Source organism: Xenopus laevis, chromosome 9_10L, assembly GCF_017654675.1.
Source record: "Xenopus laevis strain J_2021 chromosome 9_10L, Xenopus_laevis_v10.1, whole genome shotgun sequence".
Classification (NCBI taxonomy): Eukaryota; Metazoa; Chordata; class Amphibia; order Anura; family Pipidae; genus Xenopus; species Xenopus laevis.
The window spans coordinates 44004409-44028875 of NC_054387.1; the positions used below are offsets into that span (position 1 = coordinate 44004409).

The 24467-nt window shown below is 41.1% G+C and overlaps 1 protein-coding gene across 3 annotated transcripts in view; it reads left to right on the forward strand.

Moving 5' to 3' along the window:
• Positions 1-24467, forward strand: part of slc25a19.L (solute carrier family 25 (mitochondrial thiamine pyrophosphate carrier), member 19 L homeolog) — a 52761-nt gene that overhangs the window by 22844 nt on the left and 5450 nt on the right. For 2 of the 3 annotated variants that reach the window (XM_018235237.2, XM_041576356.1), the window contains 2 exons: positions 20107-20251; positions 22586-22741. In XM_018235237.2, coding sequence (XP_018090726.1) covers positions 20120-20251; positions 22586-22741 — 288 coding nt within the window. In that variant the 5' untranslated portion in view covers positions 20107-20119. Of the gene's footprint in view, positions 1-17656; positions 18422-20106; positions 20252-22585; positions 22742-24467 lie in introns of those variants that run through there. The other variant, XM_018235235.2, reaches the window with a different exon arrangement.

Genomic DNA, 24467 nt, shown 5'->3' on the forward strand with positions numbered 1-24467 from the left:
CTTAAGTCTGCTATACCTTGAACCTACCCCCCCCCAAATGACCCATTGTTTCAGTTAGCTAGAAGCACTAAACAATGTGACCATTTTATTACTTGATTGCTTTTTAATAATGTTCTGCTGGCAAAACAAAATGCTAAGTGTTTTTTTGGAAAAGGCTGTCATTAGCAGGACCAATATTTCTAGCAGACAGTTCTTTATATAGAGGGAAGTATTACACACAGGTTTGTGCAGGGGCCCATCAGCCCCTCAAAGTTTCCATGATGTAAGGGAATGTGCACATGAGTATGCTGGAATATTTGAATCTCGTTAGTTTGGGCGGTGTACCTCAGGCACATAGTTGACTGCTGCGGCTGGACCCACAATGACAGAGAGGAATGCTGAATACAGTAGAATAAATATTTAGATGTATTTAAGTCTTCTGTTAATTTCCAAGCTGATTCATAGTGAGAAAACACAAGTAGGAATCACTTGAAACCTTTATTGCATCTTTCTGATGGTGCTCACATACACTTCTATGCAGCTCAGCTGCACTTAAGGTTGCCATAGACGTAACAATAATGATCTTTCTTGGGGAAAAAAAATTGTTTGTTTCAATACACACGTGTAGAGCTGAATTGTCCGATATAAAGGAAGAAACCATAGAATTCTACCTGTATCGGACGATTCAACACTAACAATGGCCGATGTTTGGGTGCCATTAAAGGCACCCGATCAAAATTTTCCATCCAGCCTGATTGACGAGCCGACCGATAGTCTTCTGCCGATTATTGGTCGGCTCTTTTTCCACCATACATGCACCAAATATCGTATGAAAATTATTTTGTACAATATTATCTGTGGATCTAGGGTCACCTTAACATACACACTGGAATGCCCATGTGCAACAGTTACTGGGCTGACACTTCCCATATGTCACATGTAAGCTAACTTGGTGGCACAGCTGAAATCTCTACAAAGAGAGAGGTTTACTTCCAAAGCTATTCTTAATATTGCTCTGCATCCATGGAATGCTTACTGCATACCTGCTTACAAACATGCCTTTCATCTAACAAGCGTACATGTTATGGCTGAGGGCCAAGGAACATAAACACTGAAAAAAGGCATAATACATCTTCAGTGAGGTGAGTTCAGCGGTTGTGTGTGTGTGTGTATATATATATATATATATATATATATATATATATATATACATACTGTACATACATACATACATACATACACAGGTCAATAAATATTTGGACAGACAACTTTTTTCTCATTTTTGATCTGTACATTACCACAATGAATTTTAAATTAATTTAACATTTTTCTGATGCAGTTGAACTGCAGACTTTCAGCTTTAATTCAGTGGGTTGAACAATAAGATTGCATGAAAATGTGAGGAATTAAAGCCTTTTTTTTTTTTTTTTAAAGATACATTTTTATTGAATTTTACAACTTAAAGAAGATAGAGGGAAGAAAAGCTAGATAAAAAAGGAAAAGAAGGGGGGGGAAGTATGGCTGGAAATTGATATTCATTGGTTAGTTGATGTGGCTGGCGACTCGAGCCAAGGTTTCCATATACTATCAAATTTCTTTGGGCATCCTCGGGCTAAATACGTGAGTTTGTACAGTTCCAGTTGCGAATTGATTAGTCCAATCCATCTACTCAATGTCTGTGGCATTGGGCCCATCCAGTGCTGGGCAACCACTTTTTTTGCGTAGAAGAGGTGCAGCCTCATCAGACATCTAGTATTTACCCTGGGTATCACAGAGTCCCGGAGACCCAGAAGACAGGTAGCAGGGCTAAGTATTTGGGGAAGTTCCAGTTCAGTAGCCATAATTAAAGCCTTTTTTAAACACAATCACTTCATTTCAGTAATTGGACAAATAAAAAAACTGAAAATAAAATGTTCATTTCTAATACTTGGTTGAAAACCCTTTGCTGGCAGTGACAGCCTGAAGTCTTGAATTAATGGACATCACCAGATTCTGGGTGTCCTCCTTTTTAATGCTCTGCCAGTCCTTTACTGCAGCAGCTTTCAGTTGATGTTTGTTTGTGGACCTTTCTGTCCGAAGTTTAGTCTTCCACAAGTGAAATGCAGCTCAATTGGGTTCAGATCAGGTGACTCACTTGGCCATTCAAGAATATTCCACTGCTTTGCTTTAATAAACTCCTGGGTTGCTTTGGCTGTATGTTTTGGGTCATTATGAAACGCCTCCCAATCAATGTGACTGCATTTAGCTGGATTTGAGCAGACAGTGTCTCTGAACACCTCAGAATTAATTCGGCTGCTTCTGTCCTGTGTCACATCATGGATAAACACTAGTGTCCCAGTGCCACTGGCAGCCATGCACACCCAAGCCATCACACTGCCTCCGCCATGTTTTATAAATGATATCGTATGCTTTGGATCATGAGCTGTTCCACACCTTCTCCATACTTTTTTCTTGCCGTCATTCTGGTAGAGGTTGATCTTGGTTTCATCTGTCCTAAGAATGTTTTTCCAGAACTGTGCTGACTTTTATAGATTTTTTTTTTTTTTTTTTTTTTAGCAAAGTCCAATCTAGCCTTTCTATTCTTGATGCTTATGAGTGGCTTGCACCTTGCAGTGCACCCTCTGTATGTACATTCATGCAATCTTCTCTTTATGGTAGACTTGGATATCATTACACCTGCCTCCTGGAGAGTTTTGTTCACTTGTTTGGCTGTTGTGAAGAGGTTTCTCTTCACCATGGAAAGGATTCTGCGATCATCCACCACTGTTGTCTTCAGTGGACGTCCAGGTCTTTTTGCGTTGCTGAGTTCACCAGTGATTTCTTTCTTTCTCAGGATGTACCAAACTGTAGATTTTTGCCACTCCTAATATTGTAGCAATTTCTCAGATGGGTTTTTCTGTTTTTGCAGCTTAAGGATGGCTTGTTTCACCTGCATGGAGAGCTCCTTTGACCACATGTTGTCTGTTCACAGCAAAATCTTCCACATACAAGCACCCCCCTCAAATCAAATCCAGGGCTTTTATCTGCTTCATTAATAATGACATAACGAAGGAATTGCCCACACCTGCCCATGAAATAGCCTTTGAGTCAATGGTCCAATTACTTGTGAGCCCCTGAAATTAAGTGATTGGGTTAAAAAAAGGCTTTAGTTCTTTACATTTTCATGCAATCTTTTTGTTCAACCCACTGAATTAAAGCTGAAAGTCTGCAGTTAACTGCATCTGAGTTGTTTTTTTAAAATTCATTGTGGTAATGTACAGAACCAAAATTAGAAAAAAAGTTACTTTGTAATGAACTGTAAATGTCTGGTGATACGTTTGACAAGTTTCCATGAATGAGCATAAAATGAACTGAAATGTGTTACCTTTGGCTGAATATTGAAAGCATGGTTGCCTTGCACAGCTGATCCTTAATGGTTTTTCATAATGTATTTGCATTGTAGGGCAGGTTATAAGGATTTTAGGCAAACCCTTTAACTGTAAAGCTCAGGGTTTGCCCTATTTAAAATGCAGAGGTTATAGTAAGAGTGGTGTAGTGGAAGCAATGAAATTAGAGAAATTAAAGGATAAAGGCAAGAGAAATAAAAAAAAGGAAAATCAAGTATATTGATTGATTAGGAGAACACTTAAGAGGTATTGATAATAAGGATAATGACAACCCAATATTTAAACATCTTTAGGCTGTTCATGGAGGATCCATCCAAAAATGTTAAATGTTTGGTATTGACAGCATTAATGAAAATAGTGGGGATAATCTAACTACAAAGCTTAGCTTTGAAAGCTACTAAGACTGGAATCAAATTGGATTTTTAAATTAGGGACAATTATACCTGAGGTGTGAAGAACGTACCTGGTGGTCTAGTGGGGGACGGCAGGGACGCCTGCCGCGTCTCTATAAGGCCGCAGGCGCCTGTGTCTTAGGGCGCGTGTGGCACGCTCTTGTGAGATTTAAAGGCGTGATGACGCCAACGTGCAATGGCGCGAAATTTAAACAGTATTTAAAGCTCATTAGGGCTGTGGGACCTTTCATGTGATAGGATCTTGTTCCTGGTGCTTTGTGAGCTTCTGTATTCTGATTCTGGTTTTGACCCCTGCCTGGCTAATCGACTATCCTGACCTCTATATTTGACCCTTGCCTGAATATCGACTACCTCTTCTGCTGTACCCTCCTGTCTGATTGATTACCCGGTTTTGACCTTTGCCTGCCTGATTACAATTGACATCTTGCCTGCCTCGACCCGACCTGTTCTGATCACGATTCTGGTTTCCTGTTTTGTACCGTGACCCTCGGCCTAAAGACTCTAGATAACAGTCGTGCCCCTCTGTCTATCCAGAACCTCTTGCCTTGCACCTCTCATTTAAGTCCTGGTGGCATCCAAGTAGCTGAGGGCTCCTCCCGAGGCCAAAGGCGGTCACGCTACAGGTAAAGCATGAGCCGAGACCAGGGTGCTTGGCATTTGTTCTGGTGTTGGGTGCCGACCGTGACAAGACCGTCACGCCACTGCTGCCGTTCCTCCATCTACTACTGAAGCGCTTCTAACCACCTTACTTTAGCCCTTGGAGGATCACCAGCGAAAGCAAGATTATCTCATGCAGGGCTTCCACAACCGGACCTGCCGACTGGAGACCACACCTCAGTCGCCAAGCCCTGTTGCTCCTCCTATGGCCATTCCTGTGGGTTCTAAGTCCCATGAACCCAAGATTGTGTTCCCCAATAAGCTCGATGGGGACAGATCTAAATTATTTGTGTTCCAAGAGGCATTCAAATTATGCCTCAGCTTTTCCCCCCACTCTTTTGCTACTGGCGAAGAAAAAGTGAGGTTTGTAATGACCCTGTTACAGGGTGACCCCCAAATTTGGGCTCTCAGATTGCCCATCTCTGATCCTGCCCATTTTTCCCTAGACATTCTTTATAACCATGGCTGTACTTTACGATGACCCGGATTGTGCATCTTCTGCCGATTCCGTGATTCGTAAATTGCACCAGGGGAAACGGGATGCGGAGGTGTATTGCACTGAATTCCACTGGTGGGCAGTTGAAACTGGGTGGAACGACATGGCTCTTAGCAGCCAGTTCCGTATTGGGGATTCTGATTCTGTCAAAAACAGCTTAGTTAATTACCCTCTATCCTCTTAACCTGGATGATCTTATGTCACTTGCCATCCAGGTAAATAGGAGGCAGAGGGAAAGAAGGGGTGAAAGGGGTTCTTCTTTGCATTTTGGGTTTACCAATACTAAGTCTAACTTTTCTAATGTGGTGTCCAATGTTAAGTCCCCTAATCCTTCCATGCTTCAATCTCAGGAGGAACCCATGCAATTGGGCATTTCCCATCTAACCCCTGAGGAAAAGGCACGCAGGCGTTCATGTCCTAAGAGGCCGGGAAACTTCCAAGCCTAAATGGAGAAGGGGAACTCCATTTGGGTGCAGAGGTTTCCTCTCCCCAGTCTACCTCTAAGATTTTGATACCGGTTAAGTTAACCTGGCCTACGGGCTCAGTCAAGGTGTCCGCTTTTGTGGATTCAGGGGCGGAGTGAAATTTTTTGGATGCTACCAAAATTGTGGCATAATTTGGTATTCCTTTAACCCCTCTAATTCCTCCTATGAGGATTTTGGCGCTCGATAAAAAACCCCTAGGGACAGGTCTGGTAACTAAAAAATCGGTGTTCCTTTCCATGTGCACTAATAGCCTACACAGTGAGAAGTTAGCCCTTTATATTATTGATGGTGCTTTTTCTCCTCTTATTTTGGGGCTACCTTGGCTTCATACCCATAATCCTCATTGACTGGGTATCGGGGAAAATTCTTCAATGGGGTTTTGTGTGGTGGTTCCTGTATTCCTCAGGTGGTGGCAACTACCTCTTTAGAAGGGTTACCTGCAGCATATGCTGAATATGCTGACATGTTTTCTAAAAAAGCTGCAGAAACCTTACCCCCAGTCATACTGCCCAATAGATCTAATCCCTGGTTCTACTCCCCCTCGAACTTATCCTCTTTCCTTGCCGAAAGCCCAGGCAATGAAAGAGTATATCAGGGAAAACCTTGATAGAGGGTTCATTAGGCCTTCTAATTCTCCCGCAGGGGCAGGCTTCTGTTTTTGTTGGAAAAAAAGATGTTGGTCTTCGCCCTTGTATTGATTATAGGGGTCTTAACAAGATCACCGTAAAGAATCGCTATCCCCTTCCTGATTTCTGAATTATTCGACCATGTTAAAGATGCCAAGATCTATTCCAAGCTTGATCTTAGAGGTGCTTATAACCTCATTCGTATCAGGGAAGGGGATGAGTGTAAAACAGCATTTAACACCAGGGACGGCCACTACGAATACTTAGTAATGCCATTTGGTCTCTGTAGCACCCCCGCAGTGTTCCAGGAATTTGTCAATGACATCTTCCGTGACCTGCTGGGGATATTCGTAGTGGTCTATCATGACGATATTTTAACTTTCTCTTCTAACCTATGTGAACATCAAAACCATGTTCGTGAAGTCTTACGTAGTTTAAGAGAAAATAATCTTTATGCGAAACTTGAAAAGTGTACTTTTGAGGTTACTTCTGTTCAGTTTTTGGGTTTCAATATTTCCAGCAGGGGTCTAGAGATGGATCCAGGAAAGGTGAAAGCAGTACTGGATTGGACCCAACCCTTCCTAGGTTTCGCCAATTACTATCGTCAATTTATAAAGAACTTCTCCCTGATAGTGGCTCCCGTTACAAACTTGACTAAGAAAGGTGCTGATCCAAGCATTTGGTTCCCCGGAGCTATCCAAGCTTTCGAATTCCTCAAAAAAGAGTTCAGTTCAGCCGCTATTCCGCGGCACCCTGATACTGTACTTCTTTTATTGTTGAGGTGGATGCCTCAGAGGTTGGGACAGGAGCAGTCCTTTCCCAAAGGCATCCGATAATCAATAAAGTGCACCCCTGTGCATTTTTCTCTAAGAAATTTTTGCCTGCTGAGGCAAACTATGACATCGGTAATAGAGAATTGCTGGCTATCAAATGGGCCTTTGAGGAATGGCGGCATCTGTTGGAGAGAGCAAAACATTTGCTAACGGTCTTTACTGACCATAAAAATCTCCTGTATATAGAGTCGGCCAAGCGACTAAATCCTAGGCAGGCTAGATGGGCGTTGTGTTTCACCAGGTTTAATTTCTCTCTAACCTTTAGACCTGGTTCTAAGAACACTAAAGCAGACACACTCTCTAGGAGTTTTGAATCCAACCCCTCTGAATCTAGTGAGTGTACCCCATCATTCCTGGTGCATTCATTGTGGCAGCTCTGGAATCTGATCTAACTTCCTTGTAATCTCCTGTTCAATTTTCTGCTCCGGTAGAGACTCCCTCTGGGAGATTATTTGTACCAGAAGATTTAAGGGAGCAAGTTTTGAGGGAAGTCCTCAATTCTAAAATGGCAGGACATCCTGGCATTGCTAAAACTGTGTCACTATTGTCCCGCAATGTATGGTGGCCCTCCTATAAACGGGATGCTAAAGTTTTTAATTCCTGTCCAGTTTGTCAGAGGTCCAAATATTCCCCATTCTAGGAATCTGTCTCGGATTAAGACCCATTCCTGACAAACCTTGGTCACATCTATCAATGGATTTTATTGTTGAAAAACTGTGATTTGGGTGGTGGTGGATAGGTTTGGCGAGCCTTCTGCTCTTTGGTTGGGGTTGATTTATCTTTCTCTACCGCTTACCACCCTCAAACCAACGGTCAAACTGAAAGGGTTAATCAGTCCCTTGAACAGTATCTGAGGTGTTATGTATCTGACAACCAAACCTCATGGGCTGAGCTGTTACCCTGGGCAGAGTTTGCCTACAATAATGCTACTCATTCCTCCACTGGGGAGTCTCCTTTATTGTTTATGGTTTACATCCCAAAGCATTTTCCTTTTCTGGTTCTTTGTCTCCCGTACCCTCTGTTAACTCCTCTGTCAAACAGTTTGCGAAAATTTGGTCTCAGGTGCATGACTCTCTTTCTGCAGCTACTTCCGCCCATAAAAAAAGTAGCTGATAGATCCCGTAGGCAGGCACCCAAATATAAAGTTGGTGACTCTGTTTGGTTATCTACTAAAACATTAAGCTTAAGGTCCACTCTCTCAAGTTGGGACCCAAGTTTATTGGTCCATATCCCATCTCAGAAATAATTAATCCATTCTCTGTCCGTCTTAAATTACCAGTCAACTTTAAGATATCTAATTCCTTTCACATTTCCCTCCTGACACCAGCTGCACATGTCCATCAACTATCTGTTCCTCCCCCAGTGTTGGTTGAAGGTCAGTCTGAATTTGAGGTACAAGAGCTCCTCGACTCCCACTTTGTACGTGGTAAGCTCCAGTATTTAGTAAAGTGGAAGGGCTATTGTCTCGAGGAGAACTCTTGGGTCTCAGTTAGTGACATCAGGGCTGACCGTCTCAGGAGACAGTTTCATCAAAAGTTTCCTGGAGACCTGGGGGTCCAGTGGCCAGAGAGGGGGGTAATGTGAAGAATGTACCTGGTGGTCTAGTGGGGGGATGGCGGGACGCCCGCCGCATCGAGCAGTCTCTGTAAGGCCACAGGCGCCTGTGTCTTAGGGCGCGCTCTTGTGAAATTTAAAAGTGTTTAAAGCTCATTAGGGCTGTGGGACCTTGCCCGTGATAGGCTCTTGTTCCTGGTGCTTTGTGAGCTTCTGTATTCTGATTATGGTGACCCCTGCCTGGCTAATCGACTATCCTGACCTCTATAATTGACCCTTGCCGGAATATCGACTACCTCTTCTGCTGTACCCTCCTGTCTGATTGATTACCCGGTTTTGACCTTTACCTGCCTGATTACAATTGACATCTGCCTGCCTCAACCCGGCCTGTTCTGACGACGATTCTGGTTTCCTGTTTTGTACCGTGACCCTCAGCCTAAAGACTCTAGATAAAAGTCGTGCCCCTCTGTCTATCCAGAACCTCTTGCCTTGCACCTCTCGTTTAAGTCCTGGTGGCATCCAAGTAGCTGAGGGTTCCTCCCGAGGCCAAAGGCGGTCACACTACAAGTGAAGCACGAGCCGAGACCAGGGTGCTTGGCATTTGTTCTGGTGTTGGGTGCCGACCGTGACATGAGGGAATAAATAGTCACTTTTAGAGTCCTGCAGCAGGTTGGGTACCCGCGGGTTACCCGCAAAAACCTGTGGTACTCTGCGGGTTGCGGATAGAAGTTCCGGTTGTGGGTATACGCGGGTCTTCTCAATAGCGATTTCTACTCCTTTTTTCTGATCACCTCTACTTCCGATGATTTCACTTCCGGTTTACAATAACAGCACTTCCTGTTTTACTCCCTTTTTTCTGACCACGCCTACTTCCGATGATGTCACTTCTGGTTTACAGTGACAGCACTTCCTGATTCTTGATGGTCAGAGGGGTCAGGTTGCGGATGAGGTACTTGCGAGTTGGGTAGTTGGGTCCAAGCAGTTAAGAATGCGGGTTGCGGGTACTGGTTGCAAAAAATGGACCCGGGCAGGACTCTAGCCACTTTGAATTGAAACTCTTAGATCATTATGGAGCTAAAAATATTTTTTTAAATATTTTATACATTTGGAAAAAGTCCTGTTTATATTTATGAAATTGGTTGCACACTGGCACTTTATTGTGTAGGGTAATATGTAGAAGGTACATAAGCACTTTTCTATTATGCACAACCAGATTTGTTTAATTGTAAGGGCAAAAATGTTTTTATCACGGTCGTGTTCCCTATTCCCAGGGCATGTCGCTTTTAAATCTCCCCATAGAGGGCTGTAGTAGTGAACTGATTTATTCATATTCCAGGTTGATGGGCTTAGAAAGTGTTAGTGACTGGGTAATGATGGCTCAATAAAGGTTGCCAGGTGGTCAGCCCTGCAAAATGTATAAAATAAGCTCATGGGTATTTAAGGGACATGACCAGCACAAGCCACACCTCCTCTGATGAAGCGCCCAATAGCGTGAAACGCGTCAGGAGGGAGTGGCTGACATGAGGTAGGCAGACTGGGGGGGAGACACTGCATTGTGGTGTGTTTTGCTAAAAGCTTTGTTTGGATGTATTAATATGATTTTTTTACTGTGGAGGATATGCACAAACAAATGTTTTATGTTAGAAACTGTGCATGTTTTAATTTATATGTAATATGTGTTAGTGGACCCATGCACAGGTTCTTGCTATTAAGATAGCATATACCCCAAAACCAATTTTTCTAGATCAAAAATGTCTGGAATATCTTCAGTTATGTTAGAATAATCACTGTATCTTGTTAAATTACGCCAGAAATATTATACATGTTTAAATGGCTAAAAATATCCCCTCGCCTGCCTGTCCAAAATTTTATTCCCAAACCAAGGAGTTGCCCCTCCTGTTGCTGCTATAACCGCCTCTACTTATCTGGGAAGAGTCCCACTAGATGTTGGAATACTGTTGCTGGGATTTGTTTCAATTCAGCCACTAGAGCATTAGGGAGGTTGGTCACTATACTCTGTAGCCTTGAGGTTTGCTTTCACAGGTACCACGGGCCAGGACTGTTATTCCACCACCTTTAAACTTTATCACTATTGTACATTCAGGCAGGTAGAGGAGTCTGGACTTGGCAGATGCCAGGAAAACACTATCAAACTGCCAGGGGCCATTTATCACTCCAGAGGAGGTGTTTCCACTGTTCCAGAGCTGAATATCCACTCCAGTTAACGCTTGGGGGGTAGATTTATCAAAGAGTGAAGTTAGAGATCTCCACAGTCTGCAGAGTGAAATACCGCCTCTCTGCATTCATTTCTATGGGATTTTTAATGGCGTATTTATCAAAAGGTGATGGTGAAAGTTTACCATTTGATAAACACACCTTTAAAAATCCCATAGAAATGAATGGAGAGAGGGGGGTTTTCACTCTGCACATTCTAACTTCACTCTTTGATAAATCTACCCCTTGGTATTGCACATAGAGATGTTGGGGGTAGCTTTATCAAAGAGTGAAGTTAGAGATCGCCACTAGAGTAAAATTCAGCCACTCTCAATTCATTTCTACGGTATTTTTAAAAGTGTATTTATCAAAGGGTGAAAGTTCATCCTTTGATAAATACGCCTTTTAAAATACCGTAGAAATGAACAGAGAGTGTCGGAATTTCACTTTAGCAGACTGTGGCGATCTCTAACTTCACTCTTTGATAAATATACCCGTTGAGTTAATCCTGAAGCTCCCGGTTTTGGCGCACAATAGTTTTTCTTTCCAGAGACCACCGAGGACGTCATTTTAGCGTAATGTGTCTGGATACTTCTAAACATATTGTGTATGTGTGTGGCAATGACAAGGGAAGGATAATGTTACCTATATTCCTGCCTGATTCACGTTGTGTACGTAATTTAATTCTGTACTTATCAAGTATGCATTTATCTGTTGGATATTACGTGTTTTTTTTTACTAAGGATTTGCTTGGGGTTCTTATACAGGTTTGAAATCTGTTATCTAGAAACCCTGACATGCTTAAGAACAGCATTTAATTGTTAAAATAAATCAAATTTCTCTGCAATTCTCTGTTTCTAAATACAATGCTTTGTAGCCAATATCTACTATTCCAAAATACATTCATGCCTGTAATTAATGTGTTTAAATACAAAATGGACATAGTGCTTCAAAATATGGAAATATTTCCGCTCCCGGGGATTGTGGGCAGGGGTGATGCGACCCCTGATTGTGGGTTAGAGATGTAAAAGTGGCATATTTTGAAACAGAACTGTTCTTTTACAGACATGCTTTTATTGAGCTAGTAATTCAGTCTTTTTGAGGGCTGGGTAAGCATGAAACGCGTTGGGTTCAATGAGGGGTAATTGATCTGTATTTTAATATGACATAAATATATATTTTTATAACAGCATAAATATAGAGAGATTTTCCTTGGGTTTATGCCACACTGGGGATAAAATCGTCCTGATGAAATAAGCAGACTAAAAATAAGCACCTAGTCGAGAAAGCAAACTCTTGCGTCGAAATCAGCTGCATGTGTCTGCACCTGAGCCAACACACAGTTCCGAACGCAAGCAGGAGAAGAGGCCAATGCCTGTATAGGGGCTGATATTCAACCTGCTTATTTCATCTGGCTGATATCAGCCCCGGTGAGGCACAAGCCTAATGGGATACAGTATGAGCAGTTACTAAGCCTGATTGGGACAAATTTTTTTATCAAACTTTGTTAGTTGTTGGCTTTCCCTTTAATACCACTGATTCTGCAGCAGTACCTCTCTGTCATCTCTCTATTACATACAGACACAAGACTTGTCCTTGCACACAACATATTCAGCAAAGATATAATGACGACGCAATGAGTTCTTGCACTGAGTTTTATTACAGGATAATAAACAAGGACACAGCACAGCACCAATGCTGCCACCTGCTGGAAATTTCTTGCAGAGAGCTTTGTGCCCAATATAAAATTAACCTAGTTTTCATAGATACAATGTTCCCTCTTTTTTTTTTTTTGTTATTTATTAAAGCACCATTCTGTAAGTGCATGCAAAACTCTGAGCTCTGTGCCCTCCCCCCCATCCCCAAATTTGTTCCGTAATTTGTTTATGGATTGTGCGTTATTTCCTCTGGCTGGTAAATCTCCGTTGTGGTTCTCAGGCTTATGTATGGGAGTGTGCATGAACCTGTGTGTTACATGACATGAGCAGGGACTCCATGGTGATTAATCCATAGAAGCTGGAATGTATTGGACTTGATATCATAAGCCTATTAAGGATTGCTAGATTTGGTTTCACCGCTCCTCCTCCAACTTTGCCCATTTTTTGTTTCCAAAGCAGAGCTAGTGTTAGTGATCTATTGCATTCTAAAAGGGGTGGTTAACTTTTAGTATGTTATAGAATGGCCAATTCTAAGAAACTTATTAGTTGTTTTCAATATTTATTTTTTATAGTTTATGAATTATTTGCCTTTTCTCCTGACTCTTAGTCACTGACCCCGTTTAAAAACAAAAGCTCTGTAAAGCTACAAATTTACTGTTATTGCTTTTTATTACTCTTCTTTCTGTTCCGACCCTACCCTATTAATATTCCATATTCTTATTCAAATCAGTGCATGGTTGCTAGGGTAATTTGGACCCTAGCAACCAAATTGCTGACACTTCAAACTGGAGAGCTGCTGAATAAAAAGCAAAATACCACAAATAATAAAAAATCAAAACCAACTGCAAATTGTCTCAGAACATCGCTCCCTGCATCATACTAAAAGTGAACAACCCTTTTAATGGTAAATACATTTGAATAAATTACTTTATTTTACTCTGAATCTCCTGTTTAATTAGTGTGAGGGATTTACGGTTACACATTTAGGGTTACAAACACAATGCCTGCTAATAAAGCAGATTTGTGTGCCTGTGTGTTTCTAAATAATAAACTACAGCTTTTCAGTCATTTCTGCATCATGTCTCTTAAATGGATTGCTCTCCTTTGAGTTAACTTTTATATTCTGAGACCATTTGCAATAGGGTTTCATTTTTTATTATTTGTGGGTTTGAATTGTTTAAGTTTTTTATTCAGCAGCTCTCCAGTTTGCGATTTCAGCAATCCCATTGCTAGGGTCCAAATTACCCTAGCAACCATACATTGATTTGAATAAGAGACTGAAATATGAATGGGAGAGGGTCTGAATAGAAAAGCAGCAATAACAATACATTTGTCAATGAAAGATGGAAAGAGTAAGAAGAAGGCAAATAATTTAAAAACTATAAAACAGAAATAATGAAGACCAATTGAAAAGTTGCTTAGAGTTGGTCATTTTATAACATTCTAAAAGTTAACGTAAAGGTAAACCACAGTTTTAATTACTCACATGTTACTAAAGGCTGGCCTAGGTGGGGATGGGAATTTACATTTATAAGCATTTAGAGGCCTGTGGTTTGTTCCATTGTGAATTGCAAACACATTACTGTTGTCCCCCTCTGGTTACATTATTTGGGATGGGTGCGTGTGCCCATAAACAGGGTTACATTAAAGGGGTTGTTCACCTTTGAGTTAACTTTTAGTATGATGTAGAGAGTGATATACTGAGACAATAGGTCTTTATTATTTGTGGTTTGAGTTATTTAGCTTTTTTTTCATCAGCTCTCCAGTTTGCAATTTCAGCAATCTGGTTCCTAGGGTCCTAATTACCCTAGCAACCATGCAGTGATTTGAATAAGAGACTGGAATATGAATAGGAGAGGCCTGCATTGACAGATGAGTAATAAGAACTAGCAATAGCAACAACTTTGTAGCCTTAAGGTAGTGGCAGACAGGGAGATTAATCTCCCCGAAATGCCTTCCCGCAGGAAAGAATACGAATCACCGGTGGGATGGCATACATTTCTGAAGTTGCCTCACGAGGAAGCTTCAGGTGACTTCAGAAATCCGAATCACTTTGTATGCCATCCTGCTAGCATTCTTATTCTTGCCGGCTGGAAGGCATTTCGGGGAGATTAGTCGCCTGAAGTAGGGGAGATTTGTCACGGGGCAACTTATCTCCCCCGTCTCCCAATACCCTTACAGAGCATTTGTTTTTAGATGCCGTCAGTGACCCTCTTTTGAAAGCTGCACAGAGAGAAAAGCAAATAAAAAATAAATAAATAGTGAAGAACAATTGCTTAGAACTGGCCATTCTATAACATACTAATAGCTAACTCAAAAGTGAACCATCCCTTTAACGAACATGGGGGATCCTAATGTCAGAAATAGGTCCAGTTGCTGTTTAGCTTTGTTCTTTTTTTTAAAAAAAAAATTTGGATCGGCTGCGGCTGATGCATTTAGCAACATGTATTTGCCTGCCCAAAACATTCTCTCAAGTGACTGTGGCCAGTAAGTGCACCTTAGGGGAGGAGCCGAGACATACGGAGAACAATGGAAGACTGATACAGGGGTCTGAGACTGTCTGGGTTGGAAGGGCTGCTTGCAGGAGAACAAAACATACAATCACGGGGGTCAAACCCCAATGATTCTAGTAGTTTAGCCCATACTCTAGACTGGTGATTTATTTTCTTCAAGAAACTCCCTAGAGTACTTTGCAGCAGTGTGCACATCATCTTCCACCTTCCCAGGTATTCCCTGTGTTTACTTTGCTGAGTGTATGCACAGTACACAGCCACGTCACCCATTTCTGTGCTGCACAAATGCCCAGATTCTGGTTGGAGACACTGTCAATATGAATGTTGGGGTGGGGGGAAAACCTGATCCTCCTAATTTTGGGGGAGACTCAATGCTAGAAGAAATGCTGGCCATGTAATGCTTAGAGAGTGTGTGTGGGTCCCAGAATGCTAGGGAAATGCTACTGCCAATTAATGATGGCATACTCTGATCCATGGAAATCAACTACCAGAGTGTAATCAGAATAAATTCTTTCACAGGAGTTATTTCAAATGTCAGAAAGGATAACCGGAAAGCACCCTCACGTTAAATAATGCACAATTGTTTCTGGGAGAACTTTATGATCATTGGTGTAGGGCCTAAAATATAGTGCAAGCAAAAAATGAACAATGGGCCAGTTAGTAACCATTATAAATCAAACTGTATGGAGTAATAGACCTTAAAGAGATACTGTCATGGGAAAAAAATGTTTTTTTTTCAAAACACATCAGTAAATAGTGCTGCTCCAGCATAATTCTGCTCTGAAATCAGTTTCGCAACAGAGCAAACAGATTTTTTTTTTAAAATTAATTAATTTTTAAAACTTGCATGGGGCTAGACATATTGTCAGTTTCCCAGCTGCCCCCAGTCATGTGACTTATACATTTCAGTCACTCTCTACTGCTGTACTGCAAGTTGGAGTGATATCGCCCCTCCCTCTCCCCCCAGCAGTCTAACAGAACAATGGGAAGTTAACCAGATAGCAGCTCCCTAACACAAGTTAAAGCTGCCTGGTAGATAAAAACTACATCATAAAAATCATGATGGAATCCCTTTAATGATCAGAGCCAGATTTGTACATTTTTTTAAAAAAACAAGACCACTCCCAATATAAGTAGTGGGCTGTGGGATTTATAAAATTGTATTCACTCCATATGATACAAGTGATGACCCCCTCATTCCCAGCATTGAGTTGCACCAATTTTCCCCTCCTGCAAGAAGTAACGGACGTTTCCGCGAAATGAAAACCATCCATACCGCTGACACTGCTTTTCTATATTGATTTGTGTGTTCCAGCTTTCATTCTGCTCCTGTCCTCTGCATTTTTTAGCTCCCCTACATCCCAGGCCCTGCAATAGTAAGCAATGTCTTCTTACTGGCCTCAGTCACAGAATATTGGGCAGACTTTGTTCTGGAAGACATCCACATGTTTCTCCGTGCAGCAGCTGTATCCATGATGGTTACTGGTATACCTGCCAGAGCCTTCCTTTGTGTTAATACCACTCAACACCTTGCTTATACATACATTTCCTTTGCAATAAATCGATTTGCTTATATTTTCTACAATATATATCATATGGGCACTACAATTCTTTGTATTAATCCTGTACATAGTAACAACTCGAGCCACAGCATTATGTGTTGGGACAGCTTCTTTGTTCCCTTACCTCTAGGCAACAAGCAGTTGGGGAAATGAGTGGCCCCAGGTCACTTTAGGGGCCACAGACACGTTTCCTGCCCCACCTCCAGCACAACCCCCATTAGTTATTTGGCCACATAGAGACCTTCCTTCAGCCCTTATTACCCTCCAGTTCTGTCTCCCTGCATCCAAGTAAGGGCTACACCCACTTATTCACCTTCCAAACACATTTTTTACATTGGTTGTTCTTCGATAGTACGCCAAAAATAACAGCTTTCCAGTGTGTTTCTATTTTACTTTTGACTGTTTTTCTAATACTGAAAGTTACATTTTTCACATTCTCGTGTCTCCCTGGAAAAGCTCTGGGATGAGGCTTAACAACAACAACAAAATTAATTGATACATTTCTTGTTTTTGGCCCTGCTGAGCACAATCACTGAGTTTCTTTAAAGGAACAGTAACACCAAAAACGTGTTTGACAATATAATGTACTGTTTCCTGCACTAGTACAACTGGTGTGTTTGCTTCAGAAACACAACCATAGTTAATATAAACAAGCTGCTGTGTAGACAAGTGTCTGAGGAAGTGTTGTATTGTCAGACCTCAGACGCTATGTTTACTAGATTAATACTATGTTTAAATAAAGTATAACATTTTTTTAACCAACCTGGAGACAAGCGATCAATTTTTGAAACCCAGGAGTGCGCTGCCTTTATTCCATTGTGTTGCTTTGTAGACATGGGCGCAGCCATTCAAAGCTGAAAAAGGAGAAAAGGCTCAGGATACACAGCAGATAACAGAAGCTCTGTAGTATACAATGGGATTCTTCAGTACTTATCTGTTATCTACTGTTTATCCTGTGCTTCAATGGCTGCCCCCATGGCTACACAGTAGCTTGTTTATATTAACTATGGTCATGAGGCCCGAATACTTTTCAATAAATATTAGTAAAACTATTCAACCTCTAGATATTTTGGTGACCAGCAGATTTTTGCCCCAAATTTGTCCGAAATTGAGGAAAGTCAGCGGGAAATGTCAGAATACAGAAGCCAAAATCTGGTAACTCCCGCCTTCTACGCAAGCCAATCTCATTGCATGCTGGGTATTGTAGTCTTATATTAAACTTGGCAGTCAGCAAATTGTTAAACAAAAACGACATTACCCAACATGCATTGTGCAGGCTTGGCACATTAGGGCAAGAGAAAACTTTGGCTGGTTTCCAATGTAAAAACCAGCCAAAAGCCCAAAAAGTAGCCCACATCCGTACCTTGGCTACTTTGTACTTTCAAATTAGTAGCCCAATTTGTCTGGAAACCAGCCAAGCCTGATGCAGACTCATGGGTTTCAGCATAAACGGCTACATGACAGTTGCTAACATTTCACACATGCTGCTGAGAAATGTATTGTAAATTGTAACTGTTCAGAATTTGCACCTAAATTACAGAGCTGTCACAATGAAACACAGGCTCAGCAAAGTTTAATCTTTAAAACTGGTGTACTATCTGAAAATAAAACTGAAAAAAGGTGAACATCCCCTTTAAGCGAAGACTTTTTATGGATAGGGACATGTGAAAACATAGAATACACATACACTACCTATGCTGCTCCACTAAACAATTATCATTTTTTTTTTTAGATTTTTCATATTGTGGTCTTACAGTTTTACAATCATGAACTGTTTTAGCATACTACAAAATACTCTTGCTATCTGGTGCCGCAACTGGGACTTTTTATTCCTAGTAAACCTGTTTTTCAAGTAAGACAACACTCCGTTGTAATTGGTTACTAGCCAGCCATGTGACTGCATAAAAGAGGCTAGGTTTGCGTTCCATTGTCTTTATTTAGCTCAGCTGTTTTGACCTCTAAGAAATATCGTTTGGATTGCTTTGGTCACTCAAGAAAACCTCATCTGAATGCTCTTTCGTTTGACAGTGAGCTGACTAATCTATGTACGTTTTGTGTACGTTGTGTCTTATTATAAGTTTCTCTAGACAGACTACCTGCACATATAAACACATACATTGTGTTTTTTACTTACAGTATCAAGTGTTTGTTGTGTTTAAATATGTTTCTTTGCCAATGTGACTGGCCTAAAAGCTTATTCCACTGTGTACTTAATTTTTGTTTTATTTCAGTGGTTTTAATGCATTTTTACCAATTTTAGTGCATTTCAGTTCCGTATTGCTGCGGTCTGTTTTTATATGAAACATTCATTCCACAGCAAGACAAGTGGAGACGGGATTTACTGTATACCTTAATGCATTCTGCATTGCTCTTGAAAACTTGATTTTGTACTTGATTGTGTGCAGTATTTTAATTTTGGGAACTCTGCTTGCCGCATAGTTTTGCATTCCTATTCGTATTGTGTATCAATTTATTCAGAAAAATGTGTTCATGTTTAGGATATTTTGCAGAGTAGAAAGTAATATTTACTCATTATGGATTTGGCAGTGTGTACTTACACAAATATATGCTTTTATGGGGTCAACTTACTTTATGTGGCTTTAACTACATAAAATTCCAGCAGGTTGTTGATTTTGCAGCTTGATAAAGGGCCATTGTTAGGCTTGAAACGTTGTAACTGTCCTGATCACAAAGCCAAAAAATAGCAAAATAAAGTCTTTTTAAACTAATATTCTTGATGGTGCTGTCTGCTACGGTGTGTTTTGATTTTTGCAGTAGCCATGAAAATACATATGCAACACTGTTATCATTTTGGGAATATACAGGCGACCTGGCGAAGAAATCTAGCAACTTAATTCACTCTGGGGCCTCTAACATTTTGGCACTCCAAGTGAATTAGGGTGTCCTTGTCCTTTAAAGCTTTGCAGTAATACTAATTTTCATATGCAAATTAGGGGCAGGGAGGGAAATTGCATGACTTTTTGTCACAGAAGGAAATTAAAAAATATTTTCCCCTACACCTCTAATTTACATTTGCAAATTAAGATTCGGTTCGGTATTCGGTCAAATCTTTCAGAAAGGAGTCGGGTTGCCGAATCCAAAATAGTGGATTCGGTGCTTATGAAGTACAGGTATGGGATCTGTTATAAGGAAACCTGTTATCCAAAAAAGCTCTGAATTACAGAAAAGGCCATCTCCCATAGACTAAATTTTATCCAAAAAATCGAAATTTTTAAAAATGATTTCCATTTTCTCTGTAATAATAAAACAGTTCCTTGTACTTGATCCAAACTAAGATACAATTAATCCTTATTGGAAGCAAAACCAGCCTATTGGGTTTACTTAATAATTACATGGTTTTCTAGTAGACTGATGAAGATCCAAATTACAGAAAGTTCCGTTATCCTGAAAAGCCCAGGTCCCGAGCATTCTGGATAACCGGTCCCATACCTGTATATGATTTGTGTGGCACTGCTGCACTAAGTGCTACTCTTTGGGTACAGCCACCAAGGTTTGCTCACAAACAACTATTGGTTGTACGAAGTTGGCTCACAAGAAAACTTCGGGCGACTTCGGAAAACGAAGCGTCACGTGTGCATTGCCGCAGGCAATTTTCATTTAGACCATTGCCTGTATAGAGATACACTATCAAGTTATACTAGTTTTGGTATTCCCCTGTACTAAAAACAGTTAGGTTTGCACATAGTTATTCATTCTATTTTTTTTCCAGGCCTGTCCGTAGAATGGTAGGTTATGACCCCAGCACAGATGGTCGGCTTCTCTCCAGCACAGAGGTAGCGATGGCAGGATCCCTCTCCGGATTGGTCACTAGAGCCCTGATCAGCCCACTGGACGTCATAAAGATTCGCTTCCAAGTAACTATCATGGATGCTGAGGTGTTGGATTTGTGCCCCTGGGAGTTGTGGTTCTGCAAAAGTTTTAGTTATAGGAGCTGTAGTTTCTTGTCCTAAATTACGTGTTTCCCCTAGGGCCACATATAGCAGATTCATCTAGGTATTAGGTAGCCTGAAGTGATATGCTGTACTACTAGTTGTTCACCTTCCAAACACTTTTTTCAGTTCAGTTGTTTTCAGGTTGTCCCCAGAAATAAAGACTTTTTTCAGTTACTTTCCATTATTTACTTTTTTACTGTTTTTCCAAAATCTAAGTTTAAAGTTAAATGTTTGTGTCTCTGGTGTTTGTCTGGCAGCTCAGTAATTCAGGTGCAGACTCTAAACCAGTGATCCCCAACCAGTAGCTCATGATCAACATGTTGCTCCCAGTGGCCTCAAAGCAGATGATTATTTTTGAATTCCAGGCTTGGAGGCAAGTTTTGGTTGTATAAAACGCAGGTGGACTGCCAAACAGGGTTACCAAATGACCAATTACAGCACTTATTTGGCACCCCAAGAACATTTTTAATGCTATTGTTGCTCCTTTTACTTCTGAATGTTGCTCATGGGTCCAAAAGGTTGGGGATCCCTGCTCTAAACTGTTACAATTTTGCAACATTGAGTTGATACATTTCTCAGCAGCATCTCTGGAGTATTAGCAACTATTGTATCAACTGCCTGTAATAAAACCCAGAGATTCTGCTCAGCAGTGACAAAGATAAGAAATGTATCAATTAAATTTAGAACAGTTTACAGGGTTGGCGACCCCCCCCCCTCCCAGGGCTGCTTCAAAAGTTGAAAAATTACACTTTACACTTCAATATACTACTATATTACTTTTCAATATTAGAAAAATGGTCACACATAGAAAATAGAAAGTCATTGGAAAAAGTCGTTCTTTCTGGAGATCTATCTGAAAATGGGGAGTTGTTTGAAGATGAACCACCCCTTTAACACTTGTAGTCGATACAATTTTATATTTGCAATTGCAAGGTAATGACGATGTGCATTATGAAATGAAATAATGAACCTTTTTTTTAAAGCAAGGCATCCCCTTTAACTCTTTCACCTTTCCATGTCGCGTTTTACCAGACAATACATGGCATGGCCAAGATCAAAGCGAAAACCAGAAACCTAATAGCCTTTTGTTCTCTTTTGAAGGAACAGTAACATTAAAATATTGAAGTGTTTGAATGTAATGAAAATATCATATAGTGTTGCTCTGTACTGGTACAACTGGTGTGTTTGTTTCAGAAACACTACTGCACAGCAGCTTGTTTATATGAACTATAGCAATGGCAGAAATTGAAAAAAAGGCTACATGGCACAGGTTAAATAGTGGATAACAGAAAACACTATTATGTTCTACAGAGCTTATCTGCTATCTGCTGTGTAACCTGAGCCTTTTCTCCTTTGAATGGCTGCCCCTATTGCTACACAGCAGCTTATTTATATAAACAATAGTATTGTTTCTGAAGCAAACGCACCAGTTTTACCAGTGCAGGGCAACACTGCATTATATTACTTTAAAACACTTTGATGGTACTGTTCCTTTAAGGAGAGCTGGCTCCACTCTTTATACTGTAGGATGCCAGACAGTCCTGTTTTTGTCTGTATCCAGCCTCGCTATACTCTTTCTAAGCCTCCAGTGGTGTGGCAGTTAATTAGGATCATGTATTATTTGTCATGGGTCATGTAACAAGGGAGATTTTGTGCCTCTAAATCAGTGATCCCCAACCAGTAGCTCGTGAGCAACATGTTGCTCTCCAACCCCTTGGATTTTGCTCTCAGTGGCCTCAAAGCAGGAGCTTATTTTTGAATTCCTGGTTTGGAGGCAAGTTTGGTTGTATAAAAACCAGGTGCACTGCCAAACAGAGACTCAATGTAGGTTGACAATCCAAATAGGGGCTATCAAATGGCCAATCACAGCCCTTACTTGGCAGCCCAATAACATTTTTCATTCATGTGTTGCTCCCCAACTCCCTTTACTTCTGAATGTTGCTCACGGGTTCAAAAGGTTGGGGATCCCTGCTCTAAATCATCGGAGAAGCAAATATGGGGAGTAGATGGGTGAGAGAGAGGAAAGGAAACACAGATTGGCAAGGGAAGCGGGAGGTGGGCAAGGCTGAATTTACAAGGAGAGCGCCCAGAGTTCTCTGTCGCGCCTCCCTACCAAAGGATAGTGGCTAGTGCTCCGGAATTAAACTGAGTGGCATGCCGCCCTAGGCCCGGGCCTTTGCAGCCTCGCCACAAATCCTGGCCTGGAGGTGGGAGGAGATTCTACTTTTTGTCTTATTCCGGTCACCCCATTCTCAGTTACAGATTGAGAGCCTCTCCAGCCGTGGCACAAAGGGAAAGTATCATGGTATCACACAGGCGGTCGGGCTCATCTTTAGAGAGGAGGGTCTACCTGGATTCTGGAAGGGACATGTTCCAGCCCAACTCCTGTCTGTATCCTATGGAGCTGTTCAGGTAAGATTCAGCATGGGAAAATATAGTGAAGGGTAAGCTGAGGCTGCCCTAAAATATGATTGTCCCTCAAACCTCCCCACCAGTTTTGTGTTTTTTATAACTTGGCAAGGAAAGGAAGCTTAGCACTGGACAGAGCACTCTTGCATTGTCACATATAGTCAACACCAAACATAAGCATCTAGGCCCAAGACACTTGGGGGTAAATTTACTAAAAGGCAAAGTGACTTAACGCTGGCGAAAATTTCGGTAGTTTGAAGATTTACTAACTGGCGCAGGCTTAACTTCTTTATTGAAGGAGATAGACACTAGCGCAACTTTACTCTCTAACGCCAGGTGAATTTTCGCTCTGGTGAACAGATGTAACTGCGCAAATTCACTAATATGCGGATTTTACTGAACATTAGCTGTTCCGCCAGACTTGCCTTCACCACCTCAGACCAGGCGAAGTGCAATGGAGTGTAAAGGACTTCCTCAATTTTTTTTGTTGAAAAATTTTCTAAGTCCCAAAAAATGCCGAAGTCTTTTCACTTTTTCAGGGTGATAGGCTGCAAAAGTCCGTAAAATTATTTTTGGGTACCAGGGTTTGCTTGCCGAATTAACGCTAGCACAACTTCGCCAGCGTTTGTCGCCCTGGACGTACGTTAGTGAATTAGTGTTGTCTGGGCGAATTTACACCTGGCGAATTGTTGCTATGTGAGCAAAGCGGACGCTAGCGCTAATTCAGCGTTTAGAGATACTGACACCAGAAATTAACCCTTTTTAAAAAAAATTTACTTTGCATGCTACTTATAATTTTTCCATAAAGTATTCGTTCAAAGCATTTACATTACCCATCTGACTCCCCGATGTTCCGCTATGAGGGGGCTGCCATATTTGTGCAGCAGGAGTCCATTAGCAGTAGAAACTTTAACTGACAGGCTGAGATGGGATAGTCAGGTTGGCAAAACAGTCAGGTTTAGGAACTTCAGCTAACAATAACTTACAGAAACAAACCTATCCGCAAAAAAACGATCAACATGACCTATAGATGACTTTTAATGTACATTCATATTTTAAAAAGTCGTTTTTTAGTGTCAGTATCACTTTAAGGTGTTTTTTTTCTGCTGGTGGGGAAATGTCACTACTTGGGCTGCTTGGCTTTGCCTGTCAACTGTGAGGACTAATGGATGCAGTTTAAATCTGTGGCAGTCGGACTGAGTGGTGTTTTTGTGTTGGCAGAGCAAACACCTGGCGTGGCATGTGCCTTACATTTACTTTTGCAACATTTCCTACTTGCATGAATAAGAGATGCCCTGATAGTTTTCTATCCCCGTCCATCGGCTCGCCAATAACAGCCCATAATTGGAACCCCTATGAACTTTTTTTAATAGAGAAAAAAGAAAGTCTCCCACAGTGGAGGAAATTATATCCTGATCTTCTCTTGACAAAGAGCATTGTGCTCGAAACATGTGCCAATAAAACACTAAGCAGCTCGTTACTTCCTGTTCCTGCTTCTTCAATTTTAGAACTTTTTTTTTTTAATGCTTGTGTTACTCCCCAACTCTTTTTACAATTGAATTTGGCTCATGGGTTTAAAAGGTCCCCTGAACTAAGAGGTGATGTGTTCAAAGGTTAGGCCAAACATGAAAAATATGAACCCGTAACACCAAAAAATGAAAGTGTTTTAAAAAAAAAGTTATTTTTAATGACATAGTTATTAAAAACTCTTTCGCTTTCATTACATGAA